General features: G+C 38.7%; 2 protein-coding genes across 2 annotated transcripts; both read right to left on the bottom strand.

The window, feature by feature from the left end:
- Positions 1 to 2,288: 2,288 nt before the first annotated feature.
- pla2g12a (phospholipase A2, group XIIA) lies at positions 2,289 to 8,640 on the bottom strand. Its single transcript, XM_030735341.1, has 4 exons — positions 8,255 to 8,640; positions 6,754 to 6,830; positions 5,232 to 5,397; positions 2,289 to 3,002 (listed from the first exon to the last, which is right to left on the bottom strand). The coding sequence occupies exons 1-4, from the start codon at positions 8,472 to 8,474 to the stop codon at positions 2,884 to 2,886; spliced, it is 582 nt and encodes a 193-aa protein (XP_030591201.1). The 5' UTR covers positions 8,475 to 8,640; the 3' UTR covers positions 2,289 to 2,883.
- Positions 8,641 to 9,881: 1,241 nt separating this feature from the next.
- dnajb14 (DnaJ heat shock protein family (Hsp40) member B14) lies at positions 9,882 to 19,611 on the bottom strand. Its single transcript, XM_030732384.1, has 8 exons — positions 19,416 to 19,611; positions 16,580 to 16,754; positions 12,314 to 12,459; positions 11,973 to 12,161; positions 11,699 to 11,784; positions 11,449 to 11,558; positions 10,957 to 11,129; positions 9,882 to 10,842 (listed from the first exon to the last, which is right to left on the bottom strand). Exons 1-8 carry the CDS (start codon positions 19,546 to 19,548, stop codon positions 10,718 to 10,720), a joined length of 1,137 nt encoding a protein of 378 aa, XP_030588244.1. The 5' UTR covers positions 19,549 to 19,611; the 3' UTR covers positions 9,882 to 10,717.
- Positions 19,612 to 20,013: the final 402 nt, after the last annotated feature.

Here is a 20,013-nt window from a genome sequence, read left to right as displayed (position 1 = left end):
TTTATGCTTATTTTTGTCAGCGATCATGAACATCTCAGAGAGAAGAAATGCTTGCATATGAACAGGGATCCCCAACACAGCCTGTAACACAGAAAAGCTGGAGCCTGCTGCAGCTCCAGAACAGCAGCCTCACCCCAGATACCCCAGACCCCAGCCTGCAGAGACCCTCACAGAATCAGCAACAGTCTTTCTATTATCAGCCACACTTGCAAAACTACAGTCTGCATCAAATGGACTTCAGGCTACTGTAGACCCAAGACCACAACCCATAGATACTTTCTCAGAGTCAGCAACTGTGTCTGAACTACTTATTGCAAGCCGCAAACGGCATCAAGTGACCTCTGAACAGCCTGTAATGGCACCACAACTTCAGTCAGTATTACAAAGTTAAGAACAGTGTCCATACAGCGTGCTCCGACAGCCAGGCTGAAACCTGTACAAATTAACTATGATGGTCAACAAACAGCAGCCTGTTGCAGGTCCCAGACTCCAGCCTGACTCAGCTACAGAGCCACAGCTGTCCACGTCCTTCAGATCACCGCCTGTAATAACGCCCACGCAGTGCCCAGTGTTTCCCAAACTGTCTGTCACTACCAGGGCTGGATTTTCTCAAACACAGCAGGATGTTGTTGGAGTCTCTGAAGTGGAGTTTAGACAAATCTAGCCTCACCACAAAACTTGCATTAAATCCTTGTCTTGAACCATTTGCACTATATGCATATTTCTTTTATATTGCACAGATCATAGATGTCTGTATTTTAATACATTTTTAATTCAATTTGGCTAGAAAATCTAATTATATCAATAAACCAGCTACATCCACCAGATGATGCTTTTTCTTTGAGCTGCATTCCTGCTGAATGTCCACACGGAGGCGCCATTTACCCACCTAACTATAAACCTATGAACATGTACGTAAAACGTGAAAGTCGCACAAGAACATTGTCGGGCTAAAATATTATCTATCTATTACTAATTTGAATTTAATTTACTTACAAACACTATTTAGACAAATAATTTTGAATGGCTGAAACATTTATTTTATCCTGTTCTATTTCATTTTTATTGAGGCTTTTTTTTTGGTCAAACCAGGGTGCAGCTTGTAATTGATCTTATTTAAAGGTTTGATCTCAAAGCACGGATCTCTAAGTATGACATTTGAATATCTTAATATATAGCAGAACCTTGGTTTGAATTTTTTAAAATGTCTTGTTTGTCTGCCATCATCAATCTTTTTTTTTTTTTTTTTTTTTTTTAATGATAGCCCAACAGCAGCTGCTTGAAGCAGTATTAATCCCATTACTAACTTATGTGAGATGGCTTAATAGGAAATCAACGTTACTGACAATCTTATCAGGATCCAATATGATGAGAATGGTCTCAAGAGTTTTCATGAAGTCCAGGAAACACCTTCTTTTAATAAAATTAAAGATGTGTCTCTAGGTTTTTCCTCAGGAACTCTGGGAAAGCTTGGTGTGTTTCCACTGCACAGGAAAAAATGTTTTGTTGGAATAATTCATTAATTTGGATGCACACAATGAAATAATCTGAATCAGGAAATATTTTCGGGTTGACTTTTTGTTTTTAGTAAATGCAAATTGATTAAATTTGTAGTATTATCTCAGGTGTTCAGAGTTGAGGTTTCTTTATCAACTCATGTTACTTCTACTTAAATAAATTATGATTGTTTTAAGCAATTTTGCACTACACCTTTGGATCAATTAAATTGTTTATTTCCTATGTAACTTATGTGCATCTAACTTTTTTTCTTGTTTAATCTTTATACCATTGAAAAGCCTGTTTATTTCTCCTTAAATGGTGCCACATTTGTAAGGAAATGCATTTGTGGATTGAACAGCAGAGTTGAGTATGCACACATGAAAAACTTGCCAAATCTTCTTCTCTGCCAATGCCAAACAGCTTATTCTGCTATTGACTCTCGTTTTTTGACTTTCTGGTACCCCAGGTGCTGACAAACAGGACCCTGATTAGCAGCACCTGTGAGCATGGACCCTACTATAGCGGTCTTGGTGTCTGCTCAAAACATGCCATGTTTGACTGACCTGGATAGGGTCCATGCCATAGGGCATCTTCAACCTGGTGTTCTGCAAAACCAGATATCTACCACATCATGAACAAGGAGATGAATGTAAAAGCTTAAGTGAGCTAAAGATCTAACCCTGGTATATTTCACTGGCCTTATGTCACACAATCAGCAACATACACACATGATTAAGCACATAAAGCCTTTATATAATTATTTTTTATGATACATTTAAAGGCTCATAATGAAAAATGGATAAAAACGTAACACGGCTATTTTTATTGAAAATTTAACAGATGTTTCTACAAGTCACATCTGCAGCCATCAGCACTTCAGATACAATAGAAACAAACATTGCTGACTTATCACATGTTCCTATAATGTATATTGTGCAGAATAAGCTGAACTGTGCATTAATTTCAGGGGGAAAAACAAACAGTTTTTGCCAGTTGAATTAAAATAGAACAATCAGAAGTGTTCACACTGAACATACAGTCTTTTTTTAATGTAAACTTCTGAGGAAGTTCTAAAGACTTTACAGAAATATAAAACAAACTGTTGGTTTAGAGGCAAACCACAGAAACCCTGAACATCGTGTTTCTGTCCATCAGGGAGTAATCACATTAAACATCACTAAAAATATATAAATAATCATTTCATAGGAAAGATATTAATTGTCCACTCTCCACTAAAAAGGAGGCAACAGACACAGATTAGTGCAAACCAAGAAGATCTATCCCTGAGAACATCTAAGAAAGACAAAGTTTATTTCTAGCATCCTTCCGTTAGTGTTGTGCTTCTGAACGAGTCAGCCCGACAGTCTCGTTCCTGTCGCGGTGTCACAGCTCATTCTTCACTTCATACTGACACACACATGATGCTCGTTGGCTGTCCAGGTACGGCTTACATCCCAAGTGCATAACGGCATCAAAAAGCAGAGTCACAGTTGACTCACATGCTGTGAAGAAAAAAAAAAATTAAAGGAAAGAACATGAACAGAAAAAGCAGCTCACATCACTTAAATCCAGCTCAGGTTTATTTATATAGCACCAAATCACAACAGTGACCTCAAGGTGCATTATACTGTAAGGTAAAGACCCTATGAGCCCCTATGAGCAAGTACTTTGTGATAATCGGAAGAAGAGCTCACAGTGTATCACATTAAGTCTAGCGGCAGTCTGAGCCTATAGCAGAATAACTATGGGACCTATTCCAACCTTAACTATAAGTTACAGTTATATTGTTTGAATTTACACAAAGAAAATTATGACACATCCAGGCCTTTATGTCATCAAGACATGCCTGTAGTTTAACTAATTGATTTGTATCATCTGGCTTCATAGATAAAACTGGATATCATCTGCATAGCAATGAGACGGTGTGAAGGCTTTTCTAATAATACTGCCTAAGGGAAGCATGTATAATGTAAACAGAACTGGTCCCAGCATAGAACCCTGCAGAACTCCCTGAATAACTTTTGTGTTCTCACACAGCAGCCCAGATATCCAGATTTATGGGAATTGCCAGGATTTCAAAATTGATCACTGACTTCAGCCTTTATCTGAGTCATTAATTATAGAAAGACATAATCAGACAAAATTAATAACATACAGGCTGTTGTACTTGATGTCTTTATTGAACACACTGAGTAACCACTCATAGTACAGGTTGCAGAAACCACTTCTATCAGAATTTTCCTGCAGTTGCTAATGAGACTTGTACTACAACAAGAAGGATTTTTGGACCATTTATCCTACAAAACACTTAATTTCTTCAGCTCGATATTCCTGGGATGTCTCGATTGAACAGTGCCGCTTGCAGGCCATGCCACATCATCTCAGTTGGGTCTCAGCAGTTTTAATCAATTTATCTTAGATGCTTTGTTGTAAGCCTTGGGTTTATTTTCCACTTTCTTTCAGAACTGCATGTTGTTAGTATATATGTAGTATATGATATATTATGACCCAATTGTGTTGCCTGGTAACCACCTAAAAAGGTGCTAAAATGACATTTATATAGTAAACTGGACTTGAGGGGACCCAAAAAAATGCTCTAATTTTTATTCACTTAATGGAAGTAAATAGTGTCTGGCTGATGAGTGTAGTAGTACGCTTATTTTTTTAGACAATGGGTGGTTGATGTGGTCCATTAATCATACACTGTGATTATGTATATCAGTTTGCCAACGGCATAAAAGATCAAACAACACTGTAGCATAAACATGCACTAATTATAACTTTTCAGACTAGAGTATGAAGCTCTGAAGCATTTTAAGCTCCTTGGTTTCCTCTGTTGAAAACACTGGTTTATTACGACATGATGTAAACACAGATCTTAATGCATGACTAAGATGGCAACGCTGGTTAATCTGATTTCACTTTTAGGAGCGCCTTAAGTGCTGCTAACTAAAATGAGTGAGATCACTAATTGTAAATATGTAATCTTCAAATGCTGAGCTGTTCAAAAACATTAGGACAAGAATGAACTACAACACAGAGTACAGCCTACAAGTCTTTAATTCATACTATGACAAGAAAGGGATTACTAACTCCATGGCTCTGTTTTAATTCAAGTGTCCCAGTGAGCCATGACAATGTGACAGTGAGTCAGCATGCAGTTGTGCACCTACTGTGCAAATCAGCTAAATTGAATTAATCTCCTTAGTGTGAGGCAGCTAATTGGCTATCGAAGCGGATGTAAGCAGTGCACTTCCCCCTGTTTAATGTGCGTTTTATCACTTGTGTAACAAGCTAAGGTGGCGGTTCATGACTCTCAGTAAAGAAGGGAGGTTACTTCATCAGAAAAGCTAATGCAGGCTATTTAGTGTCTGGCTGCTGTGTAGCAAGCTGTAATAGAGTTCAGTGTGCAAGATGACTGATTCACAGTATAGTATCCATCTAATGTGACATATATATGTAAGAGTGTTGGATCAAAGCCAGTTGTATCAAATCATAGCACAGGCCAAGTGTATGTTGTAGCAGAATGAATACCTGCCATTCTGTGACATGCAAAACTATTGTATTATATGCTATTCCATATTTTATGGTTTTTCTTTTTTTTTTAACTTGCATCTAGGTTCTACTCTGTTCTATAAGCACCTCTAGTCCCAGGCAAGCCCAGTCTTAAAACCCTGTTTGGCTTTTTGCACAGCCTTTTACATTTACTTCCTCAGTCACTGATCTCTTACCTTGGACAGTCTGGGCCAATCCCAGAGTCCTCTGCACATTCCTGCAGATTTTCTCCAGACAGACCTGGAACTCCTCGTCGCAGTCGTGTTTCTCTCGGCCACAGGTGTCATAGCAGCGGTCATGTTGGTTACAACATTTGGTCATGGATGGGATACCTACATCAAACTGGAAAAAAACAAGTCAGTTACTCAGTAGCTGTTTGTAATACACATGTTTTGGAGTCAACTTGAGAAAGACACCGCTAGAATGAGACGCACGCTTCTGTGAAAGCGAGCTACAGTTACTGCGGCTCAGATTAGATTTTTGTTTTTAAAACCTTCCAATTAATACTGAACTTGTGAGGGTGAAACTTATGAGTATCTGGAAATATGTAGGTAATATTTATTTTTTTAATTCTAAATTTCATTACTTTTAATTATGTTTTTCGGAACAAAGTTGTTCTAAATTGACAGCGTCACTGCTAACTAGTGGACAAACTATGACCTGCAGACACTTCCTTCCTACATAAACATATAAATGGGATTTAGAATAGAATGCCACCCCTGTTCAGTGCCATGCAGTAGAAAGTCACACTTCCCAAACTATAAAATAGAACTTCTAAAAATATACAGAAAATAAAACCTAATGTATTAAAAAATATACATGACAAATACAGCACAGTCGCTTCAGACAGTATTTAGATGTTTTGCACACTATTGTGTTGTAAATGTAATTTTAAAGGAATAACATAATACTGGCATTTTTTCCAAAATTACTTTCTATTTTCAATTAATCATACGGCAAACATTCAGACCTTTAAAGCGAAGCTTTATTGAAGCTCCGTAAACATGTTTCTACAGGCTTGTGTGTCGTCTACAGACTGGTCCACAGATGTTCTGTTTTAAATATGCGCTGTGGTTAGATCAGACCAGGAGAATCAGAGCTCTGACGCCACTCCAGCAGCATCTTCAATCTATGCGTTCCCTTCAGACAAGCTTTACCTATCTGTGCAGTATTGTTGTTGTTTTGGAGAAAACATCTGGATTTCTGGTCAACTCTCTGGCCAGGAAATTTTAATTTTACTGTGAATGTCTTCAGAGAGTTCCTTGGACTTAAGTGTGTATTATGGGATTGTTTATGTCACATTGATTCAATATGAAACAAGTGGACTCAGGTTAAGTTCTAGACAAATTTCAATTATTACAAGATATTTATGAAGTGCAAACTGTGGGGGGAAAAAATGATTTTAGTCATTTAAAAATAAATGTACAAGACTTCAAAGTGTGCAAAAAAGTATCTGAATACTTTCTAAAGCAAACGTATCTGGAGCCAATTCTGCCAATAATATTGACCTAGGCAGTTTGATTACATTTTACGTATACTGTACCTTGCACTATGGACTAGTGTGTGTATTTTGGGTGTATATTCTATGTATACACATTAGACAAATTAAATGCTATATAAAAATTATGCACTTCGACATGCTGGATGCACATAGCAACACACTTTGTGCCTTCCCTCTCTCAAACTCCTTTGGATTACCTGAATTCCGAACAGGGGGGAGCCACATCCATTGGGTGGTGGATTTTTGTACCCAGGACGAGGCACCGGCTTGTACCCTTTGAGACAGGAGCAAAGCTGATGAGATTTCTTACTCTTCAACTATCTGTTATCTTGTAGTCAGAGATTACATGTTTACAGATCATTATAAAGGCTTGCTGCGCCACATATAGTACTATGAAAACACTGACTGTTGTAACACTGACCTATGAACCATTCAAGCAAAAAAAAATAAATAAATAAGGCTCCTAGCTCAAGGAGCAAACCAGGGTTGTGTCTACACATAACTGACAACTTAGCAAAGAATCAATAAATTAAATTGTATTGTTAGGTACACGTTAGCTGCTGTTCCCATTTCTTTAGTTGAATCTGTGAACAATAACACAGTTTGACAGGCATAAAAAATAGTATTTTTGCACCAAAAAGTGATTCCCAAAGAGCTATTAGTCATAAACTTGGCATATCTTGGCACGCTGTGCAGTTTGTCCTTAAACAAAATTGGGAAAAGTAGACAAGTGGAGGACAAAAGAAGAATTGGCAGGTCTAATAAAAATGATCTTCAGCAGATGAACAGTGTCTGAAAATTAGGTCCTTAAGAAATGGGGGGAAAAAAATTCAGCAAACACCTGACACAGGATCTGAAAGATGCATCTGGACCTTCAGATGATCCATCTACTGTTCACTGAAGCCTCGTCAGAAATGGTCTCAGTGGAAGGGTGGCTGTCAAGAAGCCATTGATAAGGAAGGGAAGCAGAGCGAAAACGCTGAAAAATGCCAAATTACTCAAGAACTGGACAGAAAATCAGCAACAGGTCCCATGGTGTGATGAATACAAATATGAAAATTTTTGGTTCAATCATAATCAGTATGTATGGAGGTGGTACAACAGTGAGTGTCTACAGCCGTCTGTAAAACACAATGGAGGCTCTGTCATGGTTTGTGGCTGCATTTCAGCCAGTGGTGTTGGAGATCTTGCAAAATAGATGGAATTATGAATGCAGAAAATGTCCTTCAAGAAGCTTGGAGAACTATTCATGAAGACTACTAAAAGAAATGACAGGAAAGTTGCCAAAGAGAGGTCAGGCTGTGTTGAAGAATAAAAGGTGGTCATACCAAATATTAACTTATATACTCTATCTCCATGTATGTTTGCACATGTTTTAATAATCACTGCACCATAAGAAATGAGGGGTGGCTTAAGACTTCTACACAGTACTGTAGGGGATCGTGTAAATATTTCCTCGCTCTAGATGTTAAATGAACTTAAAATTAATTTTCAAGCTGATCCTTAGCTGACAGCGAGATAGCAGAGAAAGTAATGTATGAAAGTAGTACAAATAATTGATGTACCAGCATGACTGCTACCAGGGTCCCGACTTTCCTAAATTACACACTCTGGACACCATGGGTTACAAAGTACTTTAACAAAGTCATTGCTCGCTTGGAGAAAGACCTTGAAAGATGGAGTAAGGATCTAGCTTACCATCGCTACATCTGTAGTGACACAAGCCGTCATCGCCACCAAACAAGTCCAGCGCTGCATTCAAGTAGGTGTCAATCTTGTGGATCCCGTTGCGAATAGTTTTTAGAGTCATTCTCCAGTCTGGAGTCTTTGGCTCTTGGTTTGTAGCAGATACTCGTGAAAAACATCCACAAGAGTGGAAACCCAGCAGAAAGACACATATGTAGCTGTGGTACTTCATGGTCTATTTATCGTCAGAGCCAGAAAGCAGCGTCTCCGTGCACATTGGTTTTTTTCCTTAACCTATTTATTCCTAAAAGCTTTTTCTTGATGCCATTTTAACTTTCACGCCTGCTTGTTTTCATTTCACTCCAAACTCACTTAGGTGGCACCAGCTGTGATGTCGTTTCCGGATTTGGCGGTGTCACGTGACCGCTGGTAAACAAACTAGGATGACGTTTCAGTAAAGAAAAATTCGCTGTCTGTATGCAGCATGTCTCACGTACTTCAGCTCAGGAGTAATATTCAAGTTTATGCAATGTAAGTGTTATAAACATGTACAATTATTTTTTTTGACGTTGTAGCTTACCTTCGGCCTTCATTACCCATAGTTCATAGCATCTCCAAGGCTGAAGTATCAACTGCTTCCAGCAGCAGCTTAGCTTATCTTTAAAAGACCCTGCGACATAACCAGATATTCATACTGCTTAAATAAAATTAAAAAAAAAATTAATGAAGACCTCTTGGGCCTAGTAAATCATTAAAACGAGCCTTTACATAATTATATGTACACAGCAATGTCTTTATGCTAAATAACCAAACACAGGACAGCAGCTCAATGCTTCAGGGGCGGCTGTGGCTCAGGTAGCGTAGTCTGCCCGCCAAAGTATCTTAGGCAAGATACTGAACCCCAGGTTGCTCTCCAGTGCGAATGTGTGTGAATGGTAAATAGAAAGCACTTGTAGAATGAGTGAATCAATGTTGTATGAAGCACTTTTGAGTAGAAAGGTTCTCTATAAGAACCAGCCGTTTAGGCACTGAACTTCAAACTGAGCATCAGAATGAAGAAAGCTGATTTAAGTGACGGCGTGGTTGTTGGTGCCTGAAGTTTGAGTATTTCAGGAACTGCTGGGACCCCCCCCCCCAATCTCTAGGGTTTAAAGAGAGTGGTATGAAAAACAGAAAATGATGTAGGAGATATTTTCTTGGCACACTTTGGGCCCCTTATTACCAACTGAGCATCATTAAAACACAGCAGCACGTCAATGAAAGAATAGCTGACAAATCTGCAGTAACTTTGTGGTGCCAAAAATCTGAGGAATCTTTCCAGCACCTTGATGAAATCTATGCCAAAGATTTAAAGTAGTTATGAAGACAACTGCAGGTCAAACCAGGTACTAGCAAGTTGTACCTACAGAGTGCATTTCTTTCATAGAATTGGCCAAGAACAAACAGCAGTACCTGCTCAAAAGACTGGCTGGTGAAGTTTACTGTCAGTCGTTTTAACAAAAACAAACGTACAAAAACATTCACGACTGAAAATCCCATTTACACCCACAGTATTAGCATAGCAGCAGAAAATTCTTGGGGTGGGAGAAGACACATTAAAACCCATCACTTGATACATGTGAAGATGTTTTTGTGTAATTTAAGCAAACTTACTGTTCAATATAACTCAGAGAATTTCATTCAGTATATGGTAATTTGATTTTATTTAAATGATCAGGCGAGCACTGAAGAAAAACCTTTTCTTCTAGAGTTACTTAAATAACTGCATAAACTTTAAACATTCAAAAATCAAAACATACAACCATTTATGAGTAAGTTTAACTGTCCATCCACATTTAGTTCCAACCAAAGTCACATTTTAGATTGGACAATATAAAACGTTCTCTAGTAGCAAAGTCAGTGATAATGCTTCATCCACAGGTGGAGGTGAGTCGGGAGCCGAGCATTCTTTTTCTTCAAGAACCCGATTCGCCTGGAGGACGGCACCTCCAGATGGGCCTATTTTGTCTCCCATCTTATGTTTATGACAAGCAGATGATGCCAGAAGCCATTTGTTGTTCTTACAACACTAATTTGCTTGTGCAGATCGCCTCTCGAGTTGTCACTACTCAAAGCGCACATGCCCTTTACAATCAAGTGTCCTTTTCTTTCCCATTTTCAGGAAAACACACTTAAGAGTTAAAAAAAGAGTTAAAAAAAAAAAAAAAAAAAAAAAAAAAAAAGCGTACCTTGGTCTATTACAATGTAACAAGGCGATTCCAAGGGCCAGACTGGAGTGAGGAAGAAGAGAAGTTGGCAGGGGAATGTCAGGGGGAAAAAAAAAACACAACAACAGCAGAGCTAAATTGTGTCCTTAAGTGTTTTTATCCTAGTTTAAAGACTCTTCATTTTAAAAAAAAAAAAAAAAAGGAAAAAAAAAAAAAAGGAATATACATATCTATTCATATAGTTTTACATGACCCAAAAGCATCTAACTCATCCACCTCGGAATAGGTTATTTAGTCTGTCCAGCTCCCTGCAGTTATCCATGGTCATGAGTTCTGCCTTCTTGCGCATTCGCTCGTCCCGGTATACCTTAGCGGCGTAAAGCAGATCTGTTTCTGGATGAGACGGGAGGAGAAACTCTGTCATACTTTTTAAAAACGCAAAGCATAAACCATTACTGAATTCAGTAAATCAATTCTGAGGGTACATTTATAGCTATGGTTACTTACTCGTCTGTCTCTCCTTCCAACAGTTATTTCTGACGTTTGACACATAGTCCTCCTCTACATTTTTCTCAATTTGCTGCAGTGCTGAGCCCTTAAACTCCGACTTGAAATCTCTAGTGACGTAGTAGTCGACGCGCAGGTTTTCTGTTTGCCTCTTTATGGTCTGACCCGTTGACCTGAAAGCGAAAGGAGGTACAAGCTTAAGTGAAACTTCTTAACAACTGCAGTAATCTCCCACATGGTGAGACTACTTTAAGTCCTGTTCTACATTTTGTTTTCAGCTCTAAAAAGACCAAACTGTGCATGTAATTTACAAAGGGTACAGTGGAAATAAAATGTGAAAGAAAGCCTACAAAAAGCTCAGATGAGAACATAGAGCATGTCTACAAGTCTACCTTTTACAGGCTAAGTTTAGCAGACAATGCACGAAATTACATGGTATCAGGTGCAAAGGTGTGACAGGTGAAAAAGTAATATGAGAGGGTGTGCACGTACGGTCTAGAATAGAGGCTGTAGGGTGGAGGGGACACCATCATTTGGCTCAGTAATGACACTAAAATCAGGACCACGATGGGCATCAGCTGGATAAACATTGAAAACCCACCCTGGCGACAAACACAATATGTTATATATTAGCACAAAGAGCTTATAAAGGCGTCAAGCATTAACAAAAACTGAGGTAATAGAAATTCTTGTAAATAAAAATGTAAAAATTCAAGACAGAAACTGTGACCCATCTACATACATCTCCTCGTTCTTCTGTCCTCTCCTGCCTGTAATCCGTTTGATGGCTGTAGCTCGTCCTGCCGTTGGTGAAAGTGTGTGCAGTGGCTGCAGAATACATAAAATATCACAGCTGAGATCAGACACAAAGTCAACAGTTGTAACATGGTTACATTTCTCACTTACTGGAAAACCCATGTCATTTATTTATTTATTTTAAATAGGACTACATAATGTAAGATGATCAACACCATCTATCGGCATTTGTGTCCTGATGCACAGAAGTGCTCACTTACAAGAGGGGAAGCTGCCTCCAAAGAACATGTTGAAGAGGTCCTCAGGAGTGATGTCAGCCTCGAAGCCCCTGTGGAAGTCAAAGCCCCCGCCATGCGAGTGACTTGGGCTGCTCGGCTCCTCGCCTCCTGTCAGGTCATACTGCCGTCGTTTGTCTGGGTTGCTCAGTACTGCGTATGCATTGCCAATCTCTGGAAGAAAAAAGTCGAGTTAAGAGGGGAAAGACAAGCTTTTCTTGTGAACTACAGATCAGGTCTACACAACAAACAAGGTCACAAACACACAAACCATCACACAGTCAGTCACATTTCAAAATGAGCAAAATATAACAGAGTGAAGTTACTTTTAAAGGCCTCTGTTGCTCCAGGGGCATGGTTTTTGTCTGGATGGAATTTGAGTGCTAGTTTCCTGTAGGCTTTCTTAAGATCATCATCACTTGCTTCTTTGCTCACACCAAGCACTTCATAGTAGTCCTTACACCGCTTTATTCTGAAAGACAGGAACAGAATGTGAATTAAATATAACGCCTTCAGAGTTATACTGTCTGTTTTCCTGTCACCTTCTGAATTTATATTTGTCACTAAAATATTAATGCTTCTGGCCCCACTCGAAGAGATGTGTGATATTTATCCACATCAGAACAGCTGTATAAACCTTTCAATGCCACAGCAGTTATGTTTCCATCTTTTGTGGTTTCTATACACACAGACAACTGTAAGCCATCTGGCCTGTAAATATGCATTTATAAGGACCTGGTGAGAGAATTAAATGCTTCCACTGTAAATATTTCAACATTCAAACCTTTTCATAAATGGTTTCATAAACTTTCAGTAACTACCTAAATGGCTAACAGTGGGCACCAAAACCTGGCTAAACATCAAAGACTACCATATTGATAAGCTAAGCTGTTTTCAGTTTAGAAATTATTCATTTTCGCATTTCCCGATCCAGAAAACACATTTCTGTCTCTCTGAGCCTGCATGCCAGGGGCACGGGTGGCACTCTAACATGCTGCAGCGCAGTACTGCACACATTAAGCATCGAGTCAAAGTCCACACAGCCAGAGAAAAGCACAACTTTCGACTGCCCAACTCTGAGCTCATCTGTTATTTCTCAGTGTATGGTATATATGTCAGCAGCCTAGCCCCCACACATCAAGTAAACCAAGGCATACAAATATAGGTTTGTGGCCAATTTTTTTAATGATATTTGCAACAGGTGCGATGATATCATTAATCCAAAACTGTCAGAGTATCTGAATTTTCAAACATTTTCAGAGCGCCTAAACTGTAAGGTTTAGGGTGGGATGGTAATACTAGGACTGCTCAATTGCGGCAACAAGCACAACACAATTACACACAGATTTTGTAAAAAAAAAAAAAAAAATAACAGAAGTAAAACCTTGTCTTTTTAATTAAGTGGATTTCATTGAAATTTAATTCAAAATGAATAAAGTAAACAATATTAAGTGAACTAAAACTTGCAAAGCCTCCTGGGGAGCAAATTGGAACTTTTTAGTGGAAGCTGACTGATATAGGACCGATACTGGTGCTGCTATTCTGCCATTTAAAAAGAGAATATTATAATATTTCAGTTGAGATATTTTTCTTTCTTTCAGACACATGAAGCATGAACCAATTTCTGTTATATCTTATTTGTTTACTTGTTTACAGTTTGCCCAACTCTTCTCAGATCAGCTGGTTGTTGTGTTTCTGAAATTCCAAACAGGGAAGTTGCGGAGCGTCCACTGGCGGATAAACCTTGCAATGTGAACACTCAGAATAAGACTGAAAGGTGTTTCTCCCATCTCTTCTTTTTACATTTTCATCTATTGGCTGCTTATACGTGCAAATACAGAGTGATCAGCAAAAATCTAATATCGGCTGATGATATGAGCTCACCGATAAATCTGTCAGGCTGTACTTTTTATGGATGTGTCAACAGGCAGAAGAGAACGCGTCACTGTAATTATGTAATTATCTTATTCAGATTTGCTTGTTTTAATAATCACAGAAAGCCAAAATAGTGATTTAATCTAAAATGCAATTATTTGCATGTTAGAGAATTACTTTTACAAATGTAAAAAAAAATACTGTTGCAGTTTGCTACTTTAGAATATTGATTTATTGATTATATTAAAAAGTGAACATGCAGCATGTTAATTCTGTTCTTAATTTGATTCATTTATTTCCAAATAAATAAATAAATAAATAAGCGTGCCATTGAAATAATAGAATGATGAGCAGTATTGATAAGAGCAATAACAGTTGTAGTATCAAATACAGTTGTTCCTCGTTATATCGCGGTTCACTTATGTTTTCTGCGGAGTTTTCACTATATTACGGGATTTTTGCGGTATATAGGTATTTCTGTAACACATAACTATGCTCATCACTTGGACGAAGAGATCAGTTACGCCTACGCCAATAGTGGAAATAGAAGTTACAGCCGAGGGCGAAGATACTGCACCACCTTCATCGCCATCAGTACTAGGGTTTAATATTTTTCCCGAAAATGACATGAATCAAATCCCGGGAAATGACGAGCCATTTCCCGGGAATCCCGGGAAAAAGTTTATTTATTTTTTTATTTTAATTAGGCCTTCTGTAGCCTGTGTCGGCCTTAACCTATTCTGATATTGTAGAGGTAGCTTTCCAGCTATGTCCTGTTATGCCCAGTAGGGGGCAACGTTGGCTTGATTAATGCAATAAAACCTACATCTCTGCATTGGAGTGCTCGAGCTATGCGGTGTTGTATCGTTCCTCAACACTCCCTTAACAAATATAATTCGAATATTCCTCCATTGTACATGGAATTATACCAAGCTATTTTACAACTGCTGGTACAAAACAATACGGTTCATCTCCACAGCATTGATAAAGGCTCAGCCACGCTGTCGTGGCGACATCTGTTGCGCTATATCTCCACCAGTGGAACGCTGTAATAGTCATTGAAAAGTTAACTACCGTACTACACTATAATATGGCATAACACAGGGCCTTGAGTAATGCACTACGACTTGGTCATTGCCATTCTGGCAACAGCAAATTTATAACACCGTGTCTGAGGGTTAAAGTAGGTTCGCTGTGAATCGTCTATTGAAAAACTGGCCAATCATTATAGCCTAAAAAATATACATTTTACTCAACTCCATTTTAAAAGCGAAATATGTTAAAGCAATCTATTTCATGATCATTTCTTCACCCATTAGGCCCGTATCCTAATTCATGATTGTTAGTAAGCGGCTGCAAACGAGGAAAAGAAACACTCGAAGTTAAACAGATATTTCTTTATTGTTCAGGGCAGGCATATTTTATAGGCTATATAATGCAATATAACAATATATAATAATATGAAATTATATAATACAAAATACCTTAGGGTAAACACATTGCCTACGATTTCAACAAATTAAAGAGGAAAAAAGTACAACTGTGTAATACCTCTATTAAAACGCTTGAGATGAAGGCTGAAGCCTTAAACGGAGGCTGAACGTGCCTGAAATGAAGAGTAATGCTTTTCGCATTAAACGAACCCTTCTCTCAATATTTCCTTTAAATTTAACATTCTGAAGCTTTCTTTTCTTTCTGAAAGTCAAATCGACGCGCGCGACTTTTTTCCCGGTTTCCCGTCTAACGTTTCCCGGGAAACGGGAAATTGTTCTGATCGCATTTCCCGGGAATCCCGGATCCCGGGATTAAACCCTAATCAGTACTGCACAGCTACATAATTAATCATCTTCATCATTCAAGTTGTAGTAAGAGAGTGGGAAAGGTTTATATGAGTGTGGGAAGGGTTTATAAAGGCTTAAAATATATAAATAATAAAATAAATATAACACCGCTACTTCGGGGTGGGGGGGTGGGGGGTGGGGTGTCTCTGGAACGTAACCCCTGCGATAGGTGAGGGATCACTGGGCTAATCAGTGTTACAAGATCAATGTTAATTTTGGACATATAGGTAAGAGTAAATTATGAAAAGTGATATAAAAAAGTTTTGTTAGGTTGGATTTAAAATTTTTTATTAATAATTATAATAAAGTATATGTGATGAAATTTTCACACTACACTAAAAACATTAAAATACTGGGGTATTACAAAGTCCACAACCACCTTTTCTTTTTCCCAGAAGACATGATGCAATATTTAACCCACCAAAGCCTCCCTAATGGATTTACCAAAAAAAAAAAAAAAAAACAAGGGAGAGAGTGGCTAAGTTTAACTGCAGCATGTTTACCCTAGAAATAAACTCAGGGTGCCATAAAGAGCTTTTTAGGATATGGGTAAATGTGCTGTGTGTGTAAAATGTCTGCTTACCTTTCTCTCTTTAGTTCTTATGGTCTAAAATTAAAACATGGAGAGTTACCTAGTATCTAGCTCACACGCCTGCCTATTCCAATGGGAAACCCATCAAGATATAGGAGTTCCCATAGTGATAGCTGTGTGTGCACAATACTGCTGAGACCACAGTGTCCTTACTGCCCTCCTTTGTTTAACCAAGAAACGCTGGCGCTGTCGCTGGGCCAACGGCAGCAAAGTTGAACAGCGCAAAAACAGGCCACTGAAGTGGGACAGATTTTTAGAGGAAAAGGAAACACGGCGAGTCTCACCTCTGCACGCCTTCAACCTGCTCTTTGGTGAAGCTTTTAGAAGTGTCGCTTCCTCCAGATTCTGGGTTGTCTCGTTCTGACTGAGCACCAGTGGTTTCTGAGTGTTCTGCTGGTCTCCTGCGATATGCACCATTACTCGCTGAGCTCCCATTCTTTGTTAATGCATCCAACAAAGCTAAAAGAAGAGAGAACAAAGAAATGAAACAATATGAATTCTTTCAGGGTTATAAAGTACCCATGCTTTTAACAAACTTCCCAAAGTTGAGATAAATAAAATGTATACTAATGACTTTCAATGTTGATTCTCTGCTCTTTCAATTAACTCATAAATCAGATTTAAATTCTTTATTTAATTAGTCATTTTATGTTTCGCAGAGGAGAGAGCGTGCAGCAAATCACGCATAACCTTCAACATGACATGAACGTACAGCATGTTGATGCCAGACACGGTGAGTGGAGCGCACGGACGTGCAAAGAAAGCACAGCAACAACACAGCACACCAATTATCTCTGCCTTGGCAGCAGCATAAATGTTTTCAATTGTTTATCAATGTATTATTCATTATATTCCTCAAGCAATGTAAGTGCAACTGTCCTCTACATGGTGCAACATTTACTATATTTCCAATATTTCCATTTCACACGGCCCTCCAGGCTACTGAATATGATGAAAACTGTGGATTGTTTAGTGTAACTCTTTCTGTTAAGCCCCATTGTGCTAGTGCAATTACATTTTGCAGCTTTGGAGAGTCAGAAATATATTTTTGCAGCTGCCAAAACTTAATCTGCCTACAGTGGTTAGGGATGAATATTAATAATACTGCATTTATATGCCTTTTTATGCAATATTCTCTCTTTAATGTGAACTAATTCACTACAGACAGTTGCAGGCATACCCATTGTGTTAGCTCATGCTAAGCTGCCACAAGGACAGGTGCAATCTGGCCCATTACTTTACCACATAACGTTAAACCCATCTACAAACTAGACTCGCAGCGTTCCTGAGACAGTAAACTCTCTCCATGTTAGGCCTTCATCATGACTACAAAAACATTTCACCAGTGCAACGGTCCCCTCCCCTCTAAGTCAGCCTATTTAATAGAAATTCCTCACATACTTAGGATTACGCTAGCCAGCAAGTTTTAATCTTTATCAGTAATTATGTCAGTCTGTTAGTAAGATCCCTGCCAAGATCCCTGCCAAGTTACAAACTCCCTCTACTCATCCTCGACCCAGAAAGACAAAATGTACATTTTCCTGTACAGTAGTTTTTTTTTTCTTTAGGCACACAGTTTAAAACTTTTACTTCATAACTTCTCTTCTTCATGATGCCATTTTGTATTAAGTTCTTGTTGCTAGTTGAGCATCTTTGTGATGTTCATCACATTTAAGTGCACATCTTTTGTGCATATGGATCGAGGTGGTGACAATTATTCTCATTACTATTTTAAAGCTATAATTAATGTCTTTCTTTTCTAATCTGTTACTTTGTCAATAATGGATTTTTTTTTTTATACACCCGCTGAAAGACGGGACGTATCTGTGAACACCCATGGCAGGAAAACAGGTGTCCACTGAACTTACAAAACATCATGAGTAGATAGCTTATGACAAAAGTAAGGTTGGGATTGTATATGGGGGTCACTGGGGTCAAGATCAAGGTCACTGTTACTAAAAATGGAAAAAACAGTGTCCACTCAATAACTGGGTGACAACGAACAGGATTAATACACTGGGCAGAGCTCATTTTCCTATTTCCACAAGCAATTGTTATCAGTTTTTGGGAGGCTGCTTTATTTGATAAACATTCAAAAATAAAGGTACTTTCAGCTGCTACCTTCTTCACAATCAAATCCAAATCAGTGAGAAATCAGAACCAACAAGTTGTCCAAGTTTCTTGTGGGCACCTTGAAAATTAACATAAGTGTTTTACACACACACAGAGCTAATGCTGACAGTGTAGGCACATAAATATGCAGACACACTGACACATTTTAACTAACAAGTTACAGTTTAACAGCTGAGGAGCTACTAATCGTCAGTGAGTTCCTCTGTTATTATGTAATCACTAACAAAGCTATATATTTAAGACTTTTTCGAAACTATAATCCAAAGCACTAATTCTCATCCCTATTATTGGTTTACTGTCATCTCACAGACAGTCGTGCGTCCTGGATTAGCCTTCACTTCAAGCCTTTCCCTGGGCAATCATTCAATTAAAGGATTGACCGGGTGGCTGCGTGGCCTGGACAGCATGGACACATCGTCCTACATTGCCAGCTTCTGCCCTAGCCCAGAAATCCCCCGATACTTCAAAAATGTGGATCAAAATGAAGTGAAAGTGAAATTGACAAAAAACAAACACCAGCTTTTCTACCGAGTTAAAACGTCAACATTAACGACAACTAGCATTGGTTGGTCAATTGAATGAATGGCTGGACGGTGGATTAACTTTTCCCATTTAGCTAAGACCCTGTATCAGTAAGGTGTGTGTGTTTTTTTTTTTAATTAAGAAACACAACAGGATAAGATGATCATAACTATAAACCCAATTTATCTAATGATAAATCTACAGGGAAGCGCAAGCTAGGTTAGCTGTCAGGCCCACATCTTGGCTAACTGGAATGGGTGTCGCTAATTTTGCCGTATTTAAACCATAATTCAATTTTGATTAACGTAAGTAACCTGACAAACATTTGACACTGTTACACACTAGTCAACCGATGACCTGTGGTGATGTTAGCGACTTGCTAACACACATTATCAGCGAACACAGAGCAGGATGTTTCTTCGCTTGGTTAGCTCTGACCGGGTAAACAGCCACAAACTGTCCTACCTTTGGCTGTGTCAGTCGGGTACAGCTTCTCTGCTTTGTTAAGAAACTTCAACGCCTTCTCCTTATCCCCGGCTTCGAGGGCTTTCGTCGCTATATTTATACATTTTTCTGCTTCGTCTCGGTTCCCTTCCATCTTCTTTCCTCTTCCTCCCCCGGCTGTCAGCTGAACAGGTCATACCACGTGGTCAACGGCACTGACAGCAGAGTCATCAGAGTTACTGAGGCAAACCAGGGTGGTTAACCCCCCCGCCTTGTTTTGTTAGCAATGAAATGAAATGAATATTTTTGAATAGCAATATAATATGCAGACAAGTAACCACATTTAGAATGGGGATAAGGATAACTTTGATCCCTGGGGGAAATTCACTTGTCTGACACAGCTCATCTGGTATTTGTATGAGAACTGAAAAACCAGTAGAGTCTTCCAGTACTGATGGTTTTCTTTTTTTTTGTTCCATAAAGATGTTATAAAGTGGGTGATCAGAGTTGTTCAGGGTGGCTTCTAACTTTGTTAGTGTGCATTTTCCCACCACCTCTCCCAGCGTGTCCATTCCCACTCCACTTACAGAGTCAGCTTTCCTCACTAGTTTGTCCAGTC

The sequence above is a fragment of the Archocentrus centrarchus genome, chromosome 1, assembly GCF_007364275.1.
Source record: "Archocentrus centrarchus isolate MPI-CPG fArcCen1 chromosome 1, fArcCen1, whole genome shotgun sequence".
Taxonomy (NCBI): domain Eukaryota; kingdom Metazoa; phylum Chordata; class Actinopteri; order Cichliformes; family Cichlidae; genus Archocentrus; species Archocentrus centrarchus.
This window is presented reverse-complemented; position numbering and strand designations above follow the sequence as displayed.